Source organism: Stegostoma tigrinum, chromosome 16 (genome assembly GCF_030684315.1).
Source record: "Stegostoma tigrinum isolate sSteTig4 chromosome 16, sSteTig4.hap1, whole genome shotgun sequence".
NCBI lineage: Eukaryota > Metazoa > Chordata > Chondrichthyes > Orectolobiformes > Stegostomatidae > Stegostoma > Stegostoma tigrinum.
In genome coordinates, this window is record NC_081369.1 from 12,690,635 (window position 1) to 12,706,815 (window position 16,181).

A 16,181-nucleotide genomic window follows, 5' to 3' on the forward strand; every position below is an offset into this window, starting at 1 on the left:
TTTTTACCTTCACAGATGGTGAAGATTTTCTAGCAACTTTGTTTTTGTTCCTGATTGACAGTTTTTTTTAAACCTAGGTCCTCGCGTTCGGAGAAGAGTTTGTTTTGAATTATGGTGTTGAAAGCAGAACTGAAGTCAATAAGTAGGAGCCTGACATAGGTATACTTACTGGCCAGCTGTTCCAGGGATGAACATAGGGCCAGGGAGGGGCATCTGCCATGGTATTGTTGCACCAGTCGGTGAATTGCAAGGAATCAAGGCAATCTGAGAGTCTGGAACTGACATGCACCACAAAGCAAATCCTAATTATGGCACAACCATAAGCACAGCCTCTCAAAGCACTTCCTAATTATGGAGGTCAGAGCCACAGGTGGTGGTCAATGAGCAACATTGCATGATTTTTCTTCAGCTCTGGGATGATGGTGGTTTTCGTGAAGCAGGCTGGGACTTCAGATCACAGTAAGGAGGGTGAAGAGGTCTCCAAATATTCCCACCAGCTGGTCCACACAGGATCCGAATGCATGGCCAGGGACTCCATCCAGGCCAGTCACTTTCCGTGGCTTCACCCTTAGGAAGGCTGATTTAACGTCAGTGGCAATATTGAGAGTATAGGTGTATTAGAGGCTGATGGGACAGGTAATGTTGTTTCACTCTGTTCAAAGAGAGTGCAGAATGCATTGAGCTTGAGAAGAGATGTACTGTTGCCCATGATTTTGTTTGACTTTGCTTTGTAGCCTGTTATATCGTGTCGCAAAATAGTGATATAAAGAGCAGCTATAGTTTTAAAAAAAAGCAACCTGACAATCATCATATAAATAACTGTGTGAACGAGTAGTAATTGAAGTTTGAGATGTAGACAATTTAGACTGAGGGATGTATAGATACTGCTTTTGCTGATAAGTTGATTGGTCTATGGACTAGTGACCAGTTATTACTGACAGAAACCGTTGTGCCATCCATAATTGCAATTGGTTCTCAAGTGAGTGAGCAAGATATGAGTGATAAATGTTCAATTCTTTCCCAACTCGGGAGCAGTGTAAACCTCAAGAAAACAAATTTGTCTTTCCGGCAAAGGTTGCTGTAAGCTATGATGTTTAATTCAGTGAGCCAGCCAACTTTAGCCTCTTTGCAACCAGTGGATGGATTTAGACAATTGAAGAAAAAGTGCCAACTGAGTCATAAGGATCATCTCAACAGTATAACCTGGGAATCGAAAATTTAGAATGGTTTCCCATTTCACCCCCTTGATCCACAAATGTACCTTACTTTATCTGCGAGTTTATCAAGGGATTAGAGGTTAAAATATTAGTGTTATATGCCAATTGTTTATAACTGTATAACCTGTTGTTAGAGTCTTTTTTTCCTAACAGTAATTTTTGTTCACTGGTGAAACCTGATCCATGGTCTGTATTAATCTGGGTCTGAAATTCAGGTAAATTGGTAAACTGTGTACTTTGTAAACATCTGACTATTGTGACAATTCTAGGAGTAGCAAAGCTTGATTTCTGCACACTGCCCAAGTGAGTCATAACAATTACTTCTGCATAACTGGGTAGTAACACTAAGTTTTTTTTTGGGGGGGGTGGGGAGGGGGAGGGAATGGGAGACAATCACAGGAGAACAAGCAAGGAGTATGGGAAGAATATTCTCTTTCAGACTGCCTCACAAATACAAAGTGTCACGGTCTACCATTCCATTCTTTTCAAAATCACAAGAACTCCAATCAAATTATCCCATTGTCATATCTATTTCAGGGCTAGAACTTCATTTATCAAATTGCTCTTATTTACAACAATTCAAGATCTGGTAAACAACAATGTTTAAAAAATGAATATTTGATCTGTTTCATAATTTTGAAAACGTGATCAATGTTACCTAGGATACTCGGGGAATTTGGCAGCTCTTCTTCAAAGAAAACCTTTTCCAACAATTTGAGGTGGCAGACAGGACCTTGGTTTGAAGTATCAGTACTGCACTGGATTATACACAAAATTCCACTCAAACCCATAACGTTTGACTCAGGAGGTCTGAACACTAGATAACATGGGTTTCTTATTGTCTGCACAAAACTCAAAACTATTAAGTATCAATTTAAAACCAAAAGGAGAAAACAAAAGGTTGATGCACAAGTTGAAACAAAAAGACACTGTGGCATTCCCCACGAGACCAGGAATGCAACAAAATTGTTTTTATCAAATGGCACGTTCTGTATTCCAAACAAATCTGAATTTTCTGAATGCCTCAGCTCAACCCAAAAAAATAAAAAGGACAAAGATTGACACCACATCAACTTCAGATGTTTGAAAAGACTGATTTTCTGTTTTGACACTGAAACAACATAACACAGTCATAGCTTCTCTGCCGAGGTTGAATGGCACAGGCCTGTGAAGCTAAAAATGATGATTTGCTCTTGTAAAGCTCAAAAAAAAAGATTTGCCTCAAGTCCAGCAAAAACTAAAAATTGACATAATTCAGGATCCCTAGGCTATGTCCTATCACAGATCCCGAATGAACTACCTGGATAAACAATGAAGTGGGGAACTGCAGGACTGTAACAAGTAATGAAAGTTTAGTGAAATTATTACAACTCCTTTCAACTGATCTATCCCTTACTTTTCTGCCCCCAAGCTATATTCATTACGCCAAGCTCTGACACCATTTGTTTTATGTAAATAAGAATGTTATTTATTAGGAATCATAATGATATAAACCCCCTGAGCAGCTCTATGACATTTTGGCAATGAAAGAGCTTAAACCTTGGAAAGAGTCTGTACTGGGTTGTTTCCTCTGCTGAGCAGTCTCCTCACGGCATCTATCAAACTGTACATGCAGTATAACTCCTTGCCAAAAATGATCTTGCAGTTTTAACTTTACAGATCCAGTCACTTATCTATTCTATGCTTCAAGTAGTACCCCCGTGGTTCCCTACCAAATAGGGTCTCGCTGCATTTCTTTCCTTTCTTGGACCTCACTGCTAAAACTCTAGCTGTCAATTCCTCACTCAGGGCTGCAGTGTTTGGCTTTACGACAGCTGTCCCTCAATTTCCCTTCAGATTGTTTAGAAAAATGTTGGCCCATGTTTCTTTAAAAATACAAGCAAATGGGACTAGTTCAGTTTAGGAAGCCTGGTCTGCATGGACGAGCTGAACTGAAGAGTCCGTTTCCATGCTGTATGATTACATTATAATTTTGCTGATCAGTCACTTGTGCACTGGTTGCAAGGTCACAGTGTGAAACTTAGTTTTGGCTTTGGGCGACCGATCAGCACCCAATCTTGATCCATGCCAATTCCTGGCGTCCCCAAGGTTGAATCCCTGGGAATGGGCTGGACTGACTTGTGAACCTTATGCAGAATCTCAGTCTTTCTGATAAAATTTTTCTTTTAAACCTTAAGAGTAGGATTATAATAGCCTCAAATGAGTAACACCAACAAAATGCAATAAAAGTTCGCTAAGGAAACAAACTCCATTTTAGACAGCAGCTTCATTAAATACCAGTCAGTGCCAGAGACAAACACCTCACTATCAGCATAGAGCCCTAGGCTTTTCACCCATACCCTTTCAATTAGGCACATTCCTGGCAGAGCAGTAGCTCCAATCAATCCTGCTAACCAGGGCGTAGGTAAGGGAAAGCTAACTGAGCCAAACTAAGAGGATACACCAAGAGAAGGACTGAGACAATGAACCGGTCCTTTTAAAATTTCCAATTTATTAAAGGAACATGTACACGGCAACACAAAGTCACGTTCTCAATATTTACATAGGTTGCAGAAATTGGGTATTTGCAGTCCTGATAATAGATTGGCAAGGTGGGTGTGTCACTCCCAGCACAAACTGGCTCATGAAGCATCTGTAGGCTTCACTTGTCTGTCAGGCCAACAAATACAGTAATGCAACTTCCATGGTGCTTGTTGAATAGCTTAGAGTTTTTGGAAAATACAGGCAGTTTAAGTGCAACTAGTAGTAAATACTAAATTATTGCCCATTTTTGAACAAACCCTTAATACTAACTAGCAAGACTATTGCCCCAAAATCCCCCCTTTCTCCCCCAACTTTACAAGATTACTTAAACCTGAAAGATAGGGCAAGATTAGTACCAGAGGCTAGATATTAGGTTAAAGATTTAAAAAAAATGCAAGATGGTAAGCCAAGTGGCTAGACTTTGTATTTAGATATCCAACTAGCAGTTGTGACATGGACTAACTCCCTGAGCAGCTCTATTACACAGTTTGATGATGAAATTGGGCAAGTGGAGTTAACCCCAAAACAGGATCATCGCCCAGAAAACAGCAGGAAAGCAGGATTTGGCTGTTGTCTTTCAATCCCACCTGACCAAGAGCCACTGAAATGACAAAGACAGAAAGCTTGGAATATATGAAATGCAAATTCCATCCCATGTGGTTTATCAGTACACCACACTCTACCAGAAGTGCAACTCTCACACTGTCCAAATGAGGAAAAAAAACTTAATTAACTGAACTGTCAAAAGTAGTCAGGCATTACAGCTCTGAGAAAAACCATTAGCTCACTCAAGTAGCATTGAAAAAAAATCACTGCAATAAAGTTCAGTGCAAATGACAGAATGCAAATTAAGTTATAAGGTGATGATTAATTAAAGAAAATGCTGTTGTTTTTGACTAATAGGACATCTGATTTTAGCTTTATGCCACCACTCTAAACGTTGCTCTACACTCAGTGGTTCTCACTGGGTGTATGTTTTGGGGTCCAAGCGTGATTGCTCACGTTAAGTATTTGCTCGTCAGCCTCAAAGGATGAAGCCTCACCACAAACCACAACATGTGCACTTCTCTTCAGAGGGAGCAGTTTAGAGTCAAAACCACTCTACTCTGCCTGAAAGGAAAGTGTAGGAAGACACCAGAGACTGGGATATGGTGGGCAGGAAGGGGTGAGCAGAGAAGGACAAAAACCATGTTAAATCCCGCTGCCATTAATTCCATTTGGAATACTCTGTGCAAATTGCAATATCGCACGTATGGATATACTCCTTTTCCATCAGCTCATTCCTGTCAAAATGCAAAGGCATTGCATATTTTACAGTATTCTCCGAATAACCTGTCATTTTTAAATATTAGTCACCAACTCCAAGTTTTGTTGAAACTGCTTTTTCAGGGAGCGCTTCAAACAATAATTTTGTGAATATGCATCCAATTCGAGCAACAGTCACCTCATGGACTGAGTTTAAGGTGATTAGTCCACAAGCACACTAAGATCCTGGGAGTGGAGGCTAGCTGCACAGGGGCTCTGACTTGTTCTGAGCAAGGACACACTCACCAGGATTAATCAAAGCCTGCCATTTGGCAAGCAAGATTTGCTACAAGTTACTGACTTCTGCATGATCTTGATCCAAAGGATAGCAAGAACTGCAGATGCTGGAGTCAGAGTCAACACAGCATGGAGCTGGAGGAACACAGATGGTCAGGCAGGGTCAGAGGAACAGGAAAGTTGATGTTTCGGGTTGGGACCCTTCATCAGAACTGTTCCATTTGGTCCTGTGAAAATGAACTGCAATTTTCCAACAACTATAAAGCTAATCAGCAAATAGTATAAAACATTAGTGCCTCAGGATATAGGCAGGTGGTGACGAAAGTTGGTGTAATAGTGTACTGGTCCTCAAAAGGATTAATCTTCAAAATTAAAACTGGATTCCAAGAATTATTCCCACCTTGGCATTCATGTTCTGATTGGCTAACCACATTTCTCCCAGAATATCCTCCTAAAAGATGCAGAGCTAGGAAACTCATTTTAGTCCGAAATGGTCAGTGTCTTAGGTGAGAATGTGCCAGTTTTCTGTAGACCTTATGTAGCATAGGCAACTTCAATGTCTATCCATTCACATCCTTCTGAATCTTAAGTTTTAATAATTAATTTAGAAGAATGATAAATTAGCTTAAGTTCAATCTACTCAGTTTCCCTATCGTAGTACCCAGTCTAGTGAACGTTATGCTTGCATTGAAGGTAGAGCAGCAATCGTAGCTTAAATTTGAGGAAAAAACTGTACACAGTAGGTCACGTGCAGTTTCACCAAAGCCCTATAATAATCATAGTCAGACTTCCTTATCATTAAACATCATTCCCCTAACAACCTGCTCTTTGCCTCCCTAATTGCCAACTATACACACGTTAACTTTCTATGCAAACAGAAGAAAAAAAAATGGGATGAGTTGATTTCATTACTTCAGATGTGAATAGGGGTGTATTATCAATGCTTAGAGAAAGACGACCAGGTTGTTTTACTTTACATTTTATAAATCTTCTACCCACTCTGGTTTATGGAAAATCAAGAATGTTCAATGAAAAATGGAGAAATCACAGCATACATTACATCCAAACCTTCATTCATAGGCATGTTTCACAAATAAATTGGCAAAAGTAACCAAGACACAAGACTAAAGCATTTGTTCTGATTATTCCACGTGAACTGATCTCAGCCTGTGCAAGAAAGAAAAATCAGCTTGTGCTTCTATTTCTGATCGATATCTTGATTTTGGCTGGACTTTCATATCATGTCGGTGCTCAACGACTGGATTGGATTTGGCTGTGAATGCCTTCCAAATCTCCTGCCAAGACAACAGCCCAGCCTACTAAAAACTGACTTCTGTAGAAGCAGGAGAAGCAAACATGGAACGTTTAGAATATAAATGACCCTCTGGTTTTACAATAAATGCTGACTTCCTTCAGAGTAGGAGGCAATCAATTAAAAACAATATTAATTTTCTCAAACTACCAGGCCTTCAGAGAGGGAAACTCTTACCCCAGGTATAGAACGCATTGAGGGAGGAAGGGTTTTACAGAAGGGCAAGCAACCTAAAATTAATTCATTTTTCCATACAAATTAAAATGCATGAAGAAGAAACAACTTCAATTTTAAATTTAGCTTGAAGAAGAAATTTTGATTGTTCATGAAGCAGGATATAAATCTTGGCAACGTTCAATAAAAATGTGTCGTTATCCTGACTGGCCACTTCTGCGATTATGAATCTCGAGAGATTATGGCACAGAATTTCATTCCAACTCAGTTTCGTGAATTACCTAAAGTCAGACTCAAAGCAGTCTGGGGAGAAAAATACATGTTAACTGATATATTGCTATAAAACAATCAGCTGCGTGAATTGAAAAATAATCTTGGTTTGATCAGAGGAGAAATCAAATGCTCCATGACCTGGGGTGGTGGGGGAGAAAAGTTTTTTTTAAAAAAAATCACGCCCAGGAGAGCAAGGCCTCAAAGTAGAGCCCACCATGGATGTGCACATATAATTTAAGCCCATGGCTTTGAAGGGGCATGAATACAAAAATTAGCTCAGAAATATAATGACGATAGAGGAATAGTGTATAACTGTTTGAGAATGGAGGAAGATTTTATTTAATTCATTCATGGGATTATGAGCGTCATTGGTTGAGCCAGCAATTATTGCTCATCCCTATTTGCCCTCGAGAAGGGAGTAATCTTCTTGAACTGCTGCAGTTTATTTTCTGTAAGATACCCACAATTCAGATTAAACAGTAGGGCTGCAGTAACAGAGGAATCTGAGGTGCACACACACAAATCTTTTAAGGTGAGACAAAGTGTCAAGACAGCCATGATAAAAGCACCAAATTCACAACTATATCAACAGTCCTGGTGCATGGAAGTACAGGACTGCATTAAACCTGACATGAAAGGCTCAACACCCAAAGAAGACATCACTATGCTTCTTTCCAGATCAAAAACCACTCATCATTACACACTGTTAACTGTGGTTTTAATAATTTTGTGGTCTTGCTGCCCTATCCCTTAGATCCCTTTGGCTTTTTCTTTCCTTACAGGTAACATACTGTTTCGTGATAACAAGGTATAGAGCTGGATGAACACAGCAGGCCAAGCAGCAGAGAAGCAGGAAGGCTGATGTTTCAGGCCTACAGCCTTTTTCAGAAATGGGCTGAAGGGCACGGTTCACTTTAAGACCTCCCATGAGCAAATTAAGTGACAGGCAATGAACGCTGACTCCTTATATCTCAAGAAATAAAAATATACTTATTATAAATTCTAATGTGCATGTCGAGTTTGGTTGGCTCACCAAGCTGGTTTGTTGTTCCGAAGATGTTTCGTTACCGTGCTTGGTAACATCCTCAGTGCAGCCTCCGATGAAGCATCGGTGTGTTTTCCCGCCTGGCTTTTAAACTCTGGGGTGCGTTGCAATGGATTGCCTCACTTGAGTTTCCTCCGTAGCGGAGTGTATATGGGGTCGAGTTCAATGTGTTTATTAATGGCCTGCTTCGTGGAGTGCCATGCTTCCAGGAATTCTCGTGCTTGACTCTGCCTAGCCTGTCCTAGGATCTTGGTGTTGTCCTAGTTGAAATGGTGGTTCTCCTTGTCCATGTGGATTGAAATGAGTGAGTACTGGTTGTGTATTTTTGTAGCCAGTTGGTGTTCATGTACTCTTGTTGTTAGTTTCCTTCCTGTTTGTCCGATGTAGTGTTTCTCACAGCGTCTGCAGGGGATCTCATAGAAGACATTGGTCCTGTCCATGGTGGGGACTGGGTCTTTAGTTCGGGTGAGCAGTTGTTGTAGGATTGATGTGCATGCTTACAATGTAGGCTTAACAGACAATAATTACACCCTTCTGCCAAAATGGAGGCTGTAACACATCAACTTTGCATTTTCTAGCCCCTCCACTCATACTGCTGAGAAACACCTTTGATGCAATCTCTTTGCTTTCAAAATTTCTAAAAATGTTGGCTATCTACAATAATGTTTAATTTATCTGGACTATTTGGATTTGGTTGGTTGGTTTTAGGGGTGCCTTCATCGTTGAGTGATGCCTGACAAGATCACAAACTTAAGCCGCATAAAGGACTGGAGCATGTGACACAAATGATACAACGGAATAGAAAGAACAAAAACAGAAGGTTCAGGGAATGCAAAGTTATCCCGGCTGGAGAGATTATTTTTGAGAAAACAGTGTTGATTCAAAGTATGGTCAGTCTACAACTTTAAACGTCTACACCATCCAACTTCAAAAGGCATGCCATAGTATAAGCTAACATTCAAGAAATGGATCAGTACAAGGTTACAAAACTTGAGTTCCAATCTAGGAGATTGTTATGGAACACAAATCTGTTAGGAAGCTTTTGTTTTTGCTATCAAAGATGCTGAAATTAATGTAGGAAAATTTCCTCAAATAATACCAAAGTACGTCAGATACAAACTGGCCTTTCTACTTCAGGACACAAAATTCCTAATTAGATTTTCATATTTTATTGTGGATATTTCCTGGTTTAGCTATAAATAAAGTATATCATAAAAAAAAAGCATAGATGACTTAAATGAAGGAATGAATTTTCCCTGTCAATTCTTGTTTAATTACTCTCTTCTACCTATCCTGATTATAGCTCAGGTTTATTTTTCTATGCTACGCATGGGAAATCGTGGAAAATGAAGTTAGTACATTATGACACAGCTAGTGCCTTATCATATCAATGTTTCACACTAGAATTAACTTGCAAACAATTAACCGTTACAGGAAAGCAAAGAACAGGCACATCTCTGACCTTTAGTCTCTGGTTATAAGCATCAAAAAGTAGTTTGATTCCGTCCTGAGTGAGATTAAGGATGAGGTCATGGCTGAGCGGCGACTGAAAAGAAAAGAAAAGAAAATTCTGTTAAAGAATGAAGTAACCTCGTACACAGCATTTGTTGAATTACATGCAAATTGTTGCATTTAAATTCTTGAACGATCGCTCTCATTAAAACCTAGGAACTCAAAGATGACCTAGAAAGAACATCAATTATAAATCACAGCAGCTATCTGCATTGCAGCAACAATGAGTATTTATTTTTACTTTTAAACTTGGGTTGTGGGAAACTGTGGCAAGGCAGCACACAATACCTGTCTCCAGATACTGAGGAGACAGAAACTCACACGACACCGGCCTGCTGGAGTGGTGCACGAGTTGGAAGGGAGGGAGGTTGCAGACGATATTCCCATGTCAAAAATACTTTTGCCCAGTGGATGCCAGAGTTGGTGCAAGAGTAAGCCTGTTGAAAGAATCTAGGTGCAGTGTCTAAATTTGCTGTGTAACCTGAAGACTACATATTCTGTACCTTTGGCAATAGAGATTTGCATTTTAACACCAGAGGTAGAAAAAAGTCAATGAAGCAGGCTTTAAGCAGCTTAATATCACATGCACCCATCAGATCAGGAATGGCAAGCCTTGAGCCTTTAAAAATTATCAAAGCTTTGACTGGTTATGAAGGAGCATACATTAGTGTAATTTCATGTATCCTACCTGGTGTTGGTCTGGTTATATCTTCTGTTCAATATGCAGCCGGGCTCTTGCCCAAAACGGTGTTATTTGAGACAGATAATTCTGACGGAACAGTTGATGTGACAGATATGATGGATCTAGGAAATGCAATGTATATGGGCTGCCAGAAGCCTCTGACAATACCATAGGGGCCATTTAAGACTGAATACTACTTTGGAAAAGGCTAGCAAATTACATCAAAAATTGATTAGAAGGGTTGAAACAGCAGGAATCATTTGCAATTGTTTTAGTGTGCGTACAAAGTAAGGTTTCTGTTCTGGAATGATTTAAAGTTGACTCTTTACATCAATAATGCGTTTCTAGAAGCTTAGAGATTCACATTTGCAGTTATTAAAATTGCAATTAGAATCAATTCTGGGAACTGGAAAGAGGTGAATTGGTGGAATAGACATTTAGAGCAGCACACTGACTCAGTGGTTAACAATGCTGCCTCACAGCGCCAGGGATCTAGGTTCGATTCCATCCTCAGGTGACTGTGTGGAGTTTGCACATTCTCCCCATGTCTACATGGGTTTCCTCCCATAGTCAAAAGATGTGCAGGCAAGGTGGATTGGTCATGCTAAATTGTCCATAACATTCAGGGATGTGTAGATTAGGGGGATTGGTCTGGGTGAGCTGCTGTGGTGTAGACTTGTTGGGCCGAAGGGCCTGTTCCCACATTGTGTAAGGATTCTATAAAAGACAACACAGCAAACAGAATACTATTGGCCAATAATCTTTTTGTACAGTACCACCTCTGTCAGCCATAAATACGAGCCACTAATACTGCCAAGATGATTAGAAAATAGATCGTGCTATCACAAGCAACTGCTAAGTTATAGCCAAGATTCAGTGAAGGGCAGTCTAGATAGGAATATGAAGGAAAAGGCTTATGCTGATAAGGGTCAATAGATGGGCAAGGGGAAGCTTGTGTACAGTAACAACACATAGCAAGACAAAAACACAAGTGGCAAACATTGAAACTATCCTTACAACAGATAGCACTTACACAATACCCTTATGATTCACAGTGGCACAATTAACCAAATACAACATGGAGCCACGCAGGGAGATATTAAAGCAAGTCAAAAGGTTCAAAGAGGTAGGTTTTACAGAGGGTCATAACAGGAAATAGAGAGATGTAGGGAGGCAATCCCCAAGATTAGGCACCTTAAGGAACAGCCATCAAATAATGAAGTAAAACCTGGAATGCACGAAAGGTCAGATTTGTGACATACCAGATACCTTACAGGGTTGTAGAGCTGTACTAAGAGACTGTGTAGTAAACTATCCAAGGGATTTTGAAACAAGAATGAGAGAATTTTAAATGCAGAGCATTGATGGACCACGAAACAACGTAGGTCAATGACAATAGGGGCGATGGGCAAGTAAGATCTGGTGAGAGTTAGAACATGAACTTTTCTAAATCTCTGTCCAAGTTTGGAGAGGTTGAAAAATGGGAAGTCAATCAGGAAAACATTGGAGGGGGTGGTGGGGGGAGGAAGAGGGGCAAAGAATTGCAGATGTTGGAAATCACTAAAAAAAATTCAGGAGGTCTGGCAGCATCTGTGATGAGAAAGCAGGGTTTCATGTCCAGTGACCCTTCTCCAAAACAAGGGAAATTGGAATTGTTAAGTATACAGGCAACTAAGGCATGTATAAAGATGATTAAATTCAGACAGTGTAGGAGATAAGCGATGTTATAGGAAGTCCAAGTAGGCATACTTGATGACAGAGCAAATTTACAATGAATTTCTTACATTATCTCATTTGAAGCTCAACGTTTTAAATTCATGCTTTAAATCATCCCTCTTAATATTTTTGGTCATTTTAATTTTATTATGCAACACTTGAGCAGTTATTTTCTTACATTAATTGCCCATCGTCACTGCAATTTATTCTTGGGTCAATCTGTTGGGCCTCTCAAACATTGCAAAGGCATAAAACAAGACAGATTCCAAATAAGGCCTAACCAAGGTCGAATGCTAGAACGGCACTGTATTATATCAGACTTGTCCTGAATTAATGCTTGTCAGTCACTCAAATTAATTTGGAAGTAACAATAAGTTGATCTTAGCATCATTTCTCTTGTGGAACAGCATGGGATTGTCAGCCTTCCATGCTTAATATTAGTTATAACCACCTATCAACAGGGTGACAATAGCATGTTTGAACAAATGAGCATATTCACTGATATCTTGCCTATTGTGCTTGGCCTATTTATGCTTGGAACAAGGCTTCCATAAATTGTTTACAGATCAAACCTGGACTAGTCCTACTGATAATTCAGCTATCTTGAAATTAGGCAAATATCCATTTTAAACAAATAGCACCAAGATTATGATAAAATAGAATACTGTTTCCCCTAATTTGTTGGCAGAAGTCTGTTCATACCCAGACATGCTTCTGTGATGGGAAGTGGAGGATTAGTCTCAGCTGTCATATTCTTTTCCACACTAGTCAAAACACCACCTCTCAGGAGAAATGGTCACTAGGATGAAATGTTGAAAGACATAGAAAGCTTCAACAATTTTCATTATTAAAATAGATGTCAAAAGTTCAATTTAAAAAAAACAACACTGCCAGGAATACATAACACATCTAATCAGAACAGCAAAAGGAAGAAAAATAAGTTAAAATTAATGTTTTATTAACCACAAAATATCTTCAGAGGATACTGATGGAACTCATATGCAAGTTAAATTTTTGGACTTTATTCCAATTTCTGTGGAGTTATTTCTTAAGGGGAAAATCTCAATTCAATCAGCTACTTGAACAAGTGAATACTTTAGCCAAGTTCAACTGAAGACCTACTGGGCAGTCAGCCAGCAAATTAACTGCTGCTTTCCAGTCTAATCCGTATGGACTAATGCCAGGAGAACAAGGTACAAACCAGCTTCCTTATATATAGCTATTAACCTTGGACATTCTGAATGTAATTGGAAATATCAATATTTTAAATACAAAATCAAGCTCTCCCAGTTCAGGAAAGTAATTCCATTAGTAAATTACTGGCAGGTCAAAAAATGCTACTCTCTGCCATTACTCTCTTACTCAGACAGGAATCAAACAGAATTTCACAGAAGTTTCTCTTTGTGCTCCTTTTCACTCATAACGGCATTGTTTTTAAACATCATGCTGGACAGCGAATGTGAAATACTGACCATTAAGTAGAGCAAACATGATAATGTTAATAGAGACATGCAGTGAAGATTTATTCTAGAATGTTATTATTTAAAAACTTGGGTATCAAATAAAGCTAACTAGCCTTTGGGTTTAATCCTGTGAAGGTAACTTTAAAAGATTAGAAACTCTTCTGGCTTTGGTTCAAATCAGCCTTTCCAATAAATCATGATTCAGTTTAAATACCACCTAAATGGGATAATTGGTGAAGTATTCGTCAAGTTATAATTTACAACTCAAAGGACAGATGAAAAGAGCACACAAGCCAGTCCAGTTCAGGAAAGAAAGATTCATATTAACAGAGGGTAGGTTAGTTTTGGAAGTCTCCTGGCCAACAGAGCTGGAAAAGAAATCTCAAGAGATTTTGGCAATGTAAAGATTGGGGAAAGCTCAGAGTTTTCCTTAGAATTCGAAAAGTTAGCTCATACCTGTGCATCACAGGCAACAGATGGTAACAAAGAGAATTGTATCTGGTGAAGGGACGCTGCTCGAAACCTTGTCAGTTGTACAAACAACTTCAGCGAGAAGATAGGAGTCAGATGTCACTACAGTAGCATGTTTGCAAAGGACACTGCTGGGGAAAAAGGATTTAATCTCTTTGTTGTTTATTGCAAATTTGTTTTCGTGTCTTTTTTTCTCTTACATGTAAATTTACATTTTGTTAAAATGCATTGGCACCCTCTTGTAAATATATCCAGTGGTTGATCACCATGACCATCAGACTGCAAAAGTAAAGCTTAGGTGTCACACCAGAATCTCATTTACACAGTATCAACATCTGGAGTTATCATACACACCCTTAACAAAGTGCAAAATAACACAAACTGAATTGAAAGAAATGCTGCTTCCATGAATGGGAAGCAGAGGTTGATCTCACTCACCTGTTCGCTGTAAAGAACCTGCACATTTTTGATGATACGACAATGCTTTTGGAGAATAGCAACACCCTGAGCCAATGGCATTCCTGAAAAAAAAAACACCATGTAGAAGAATCAGCTTGTAACCTGGACTTTTCATCTAGACACTTGTTTAACCACTAGAAAGCCATTTAAAAATTACATTTGATTATTTTAACGCACTGCACAAATAAAGCTCAATCAGACAAAGAAAGATAGCAGGGGCCAGGGGATTAAAAAGTGGAGGAAAAAGTCAAAAAAATCTTGCAAATCAATACAAGTCCCAGCCAGTTTGCTCAGTAGGTCCAAGGGACTATGGACATAAACAGGGACAAAAATAAACGAAGGGATTGAGCAGGAAAGACAACAGATTTAGGCAAAACAATATGACTTATGGACAGAAAGTTTAGTTGCGTAGGTTATAAAATGCTCATTTCTGAAATTAGTTTTTCTTAAAATGATAATGAAAGCGCCAACGGAATTACCTTAAAACTGCCATAGGATGATCAAGGTTTAATAGAAATAATATACTCATCACATGAATATAGAATGAGGGCAAAGATCAATATCTTAACTTTTGAGGCTATCAGTGTTGAACAATGACAGTTGAGCAAAATAGTGTATTTCCATATTGCTTACAGGCATTAGATGCAGTACCTATGGATAAGTTCAGAATAGCAACTACTGCTGCACTAGAGTCATACAGCATGGTAACAAATTCTTCAGTCCAACCAGAACATACCAAACACAATTCCAAACTAAACTAGTCCCACGTGCCTTCTTCTAGCCCATATCCCTCCAAACCTTTCCTATTCATGTATCCAATGACTTTTAAATGTTGTAATTGTACCCATATCTACCACTTCCTCACGAAGTTCATTCCACAAGCAAACCACCCTCTATGTAAAAAATTTGGCTCATGTCTTTAAAACCTCTCTCCTCTCACCTTTAAAAAGGTTCCCCCCAGTCTTGAAATCCCCCATCCTAAGGGAAAGACAACTAACATATAAAATAATGAGAGGTATAGATTTTTCAAGCTATGAGGTCACCTCTCAACCTCCTATGCTCCAGTGAAAAAAGTCCCAGTCAATCCAGCCTCTTTATAACTCAAACCTTCCATACCTGGAAACATCCTGATAAATCTCTTCTGAAACCTCTCCAGTTCTATAAATATCCTTATTATTCAAGTGTGCCAAATATCTTTTTAACCAAACTGTCCATACGTGACACAAACTGTGAAGAATTACATACCTGAATCCCTAGGTCCCTCTGTGCGACAACACTACCCAAGGCCCTACCATTAATTGTATAAACACTACCCTTGTTTGTTACACCAAAATACTTCACATTTATCCAAATTGAACTCCAACTGCCGCTTTTCAATTCATTGACCTATTTGATCAAGATCCTTCTGTAATCTTAGAAAACCTTAATTGCTTTCCATGCCACCAATTTTGGTGTCATCGGCAAACTTCCTAAACCATGCCTTCTATATTTTCATCCAAATCATTTATAAATGACAAAGAGGACCCAGAAACAATTCCTGTGGAATACCGCTGGTCACAGGCTTCCAGCCTAAAAAGCAACTCTCCACTACTACACTGTCTCTTGCTGTTAAGCCAATTGTGCATCTAAGAGGCAAGTTCACCCTGAATCTCATGAACCTGACTTTAATGAATTAGTCTATCATACAGAACCTTGTCAAAGGCTGTAGCAAAGTCCAAGTAAACAACATCTACTGCCCTGACCTCAATCTTTTTGGTAACTTCCCGAAAAATTTGGCAGGTTTGAGGATTTT

The 16,181-nt window shown here is 39.2% G+C and overlaps 1 protein-coding gene across 1 annotated transcript in view; it reads right to left on the bottom strand.

The window, feature by feature from the left end:
* Positions 1 to 16,181, bottom strand: part of phaf1 (phagosome assembly factor 1) — a 74,431-nt gene that overhangs the window by 44,998 nt on the left and 13,252 nt on the right. Inside the window, exons 2-3 of the mRNA XM_048546387.2 lie at positions 14,369 to 14,451; positions 9,549 to 9,632 (exon numbers count right to left, since the gene is read on the bottom strand). Of these exons, the coding sequence (XP_048402344.1) occupies positions 9,549 to 9,632; positions 14,369 to 14,451 (167 nt within the window). The remainder of the gene's footprint in view (positions 1 to 9,548; positions 9,633 to 14,368; positions 14,452 to 16,181) is intronic.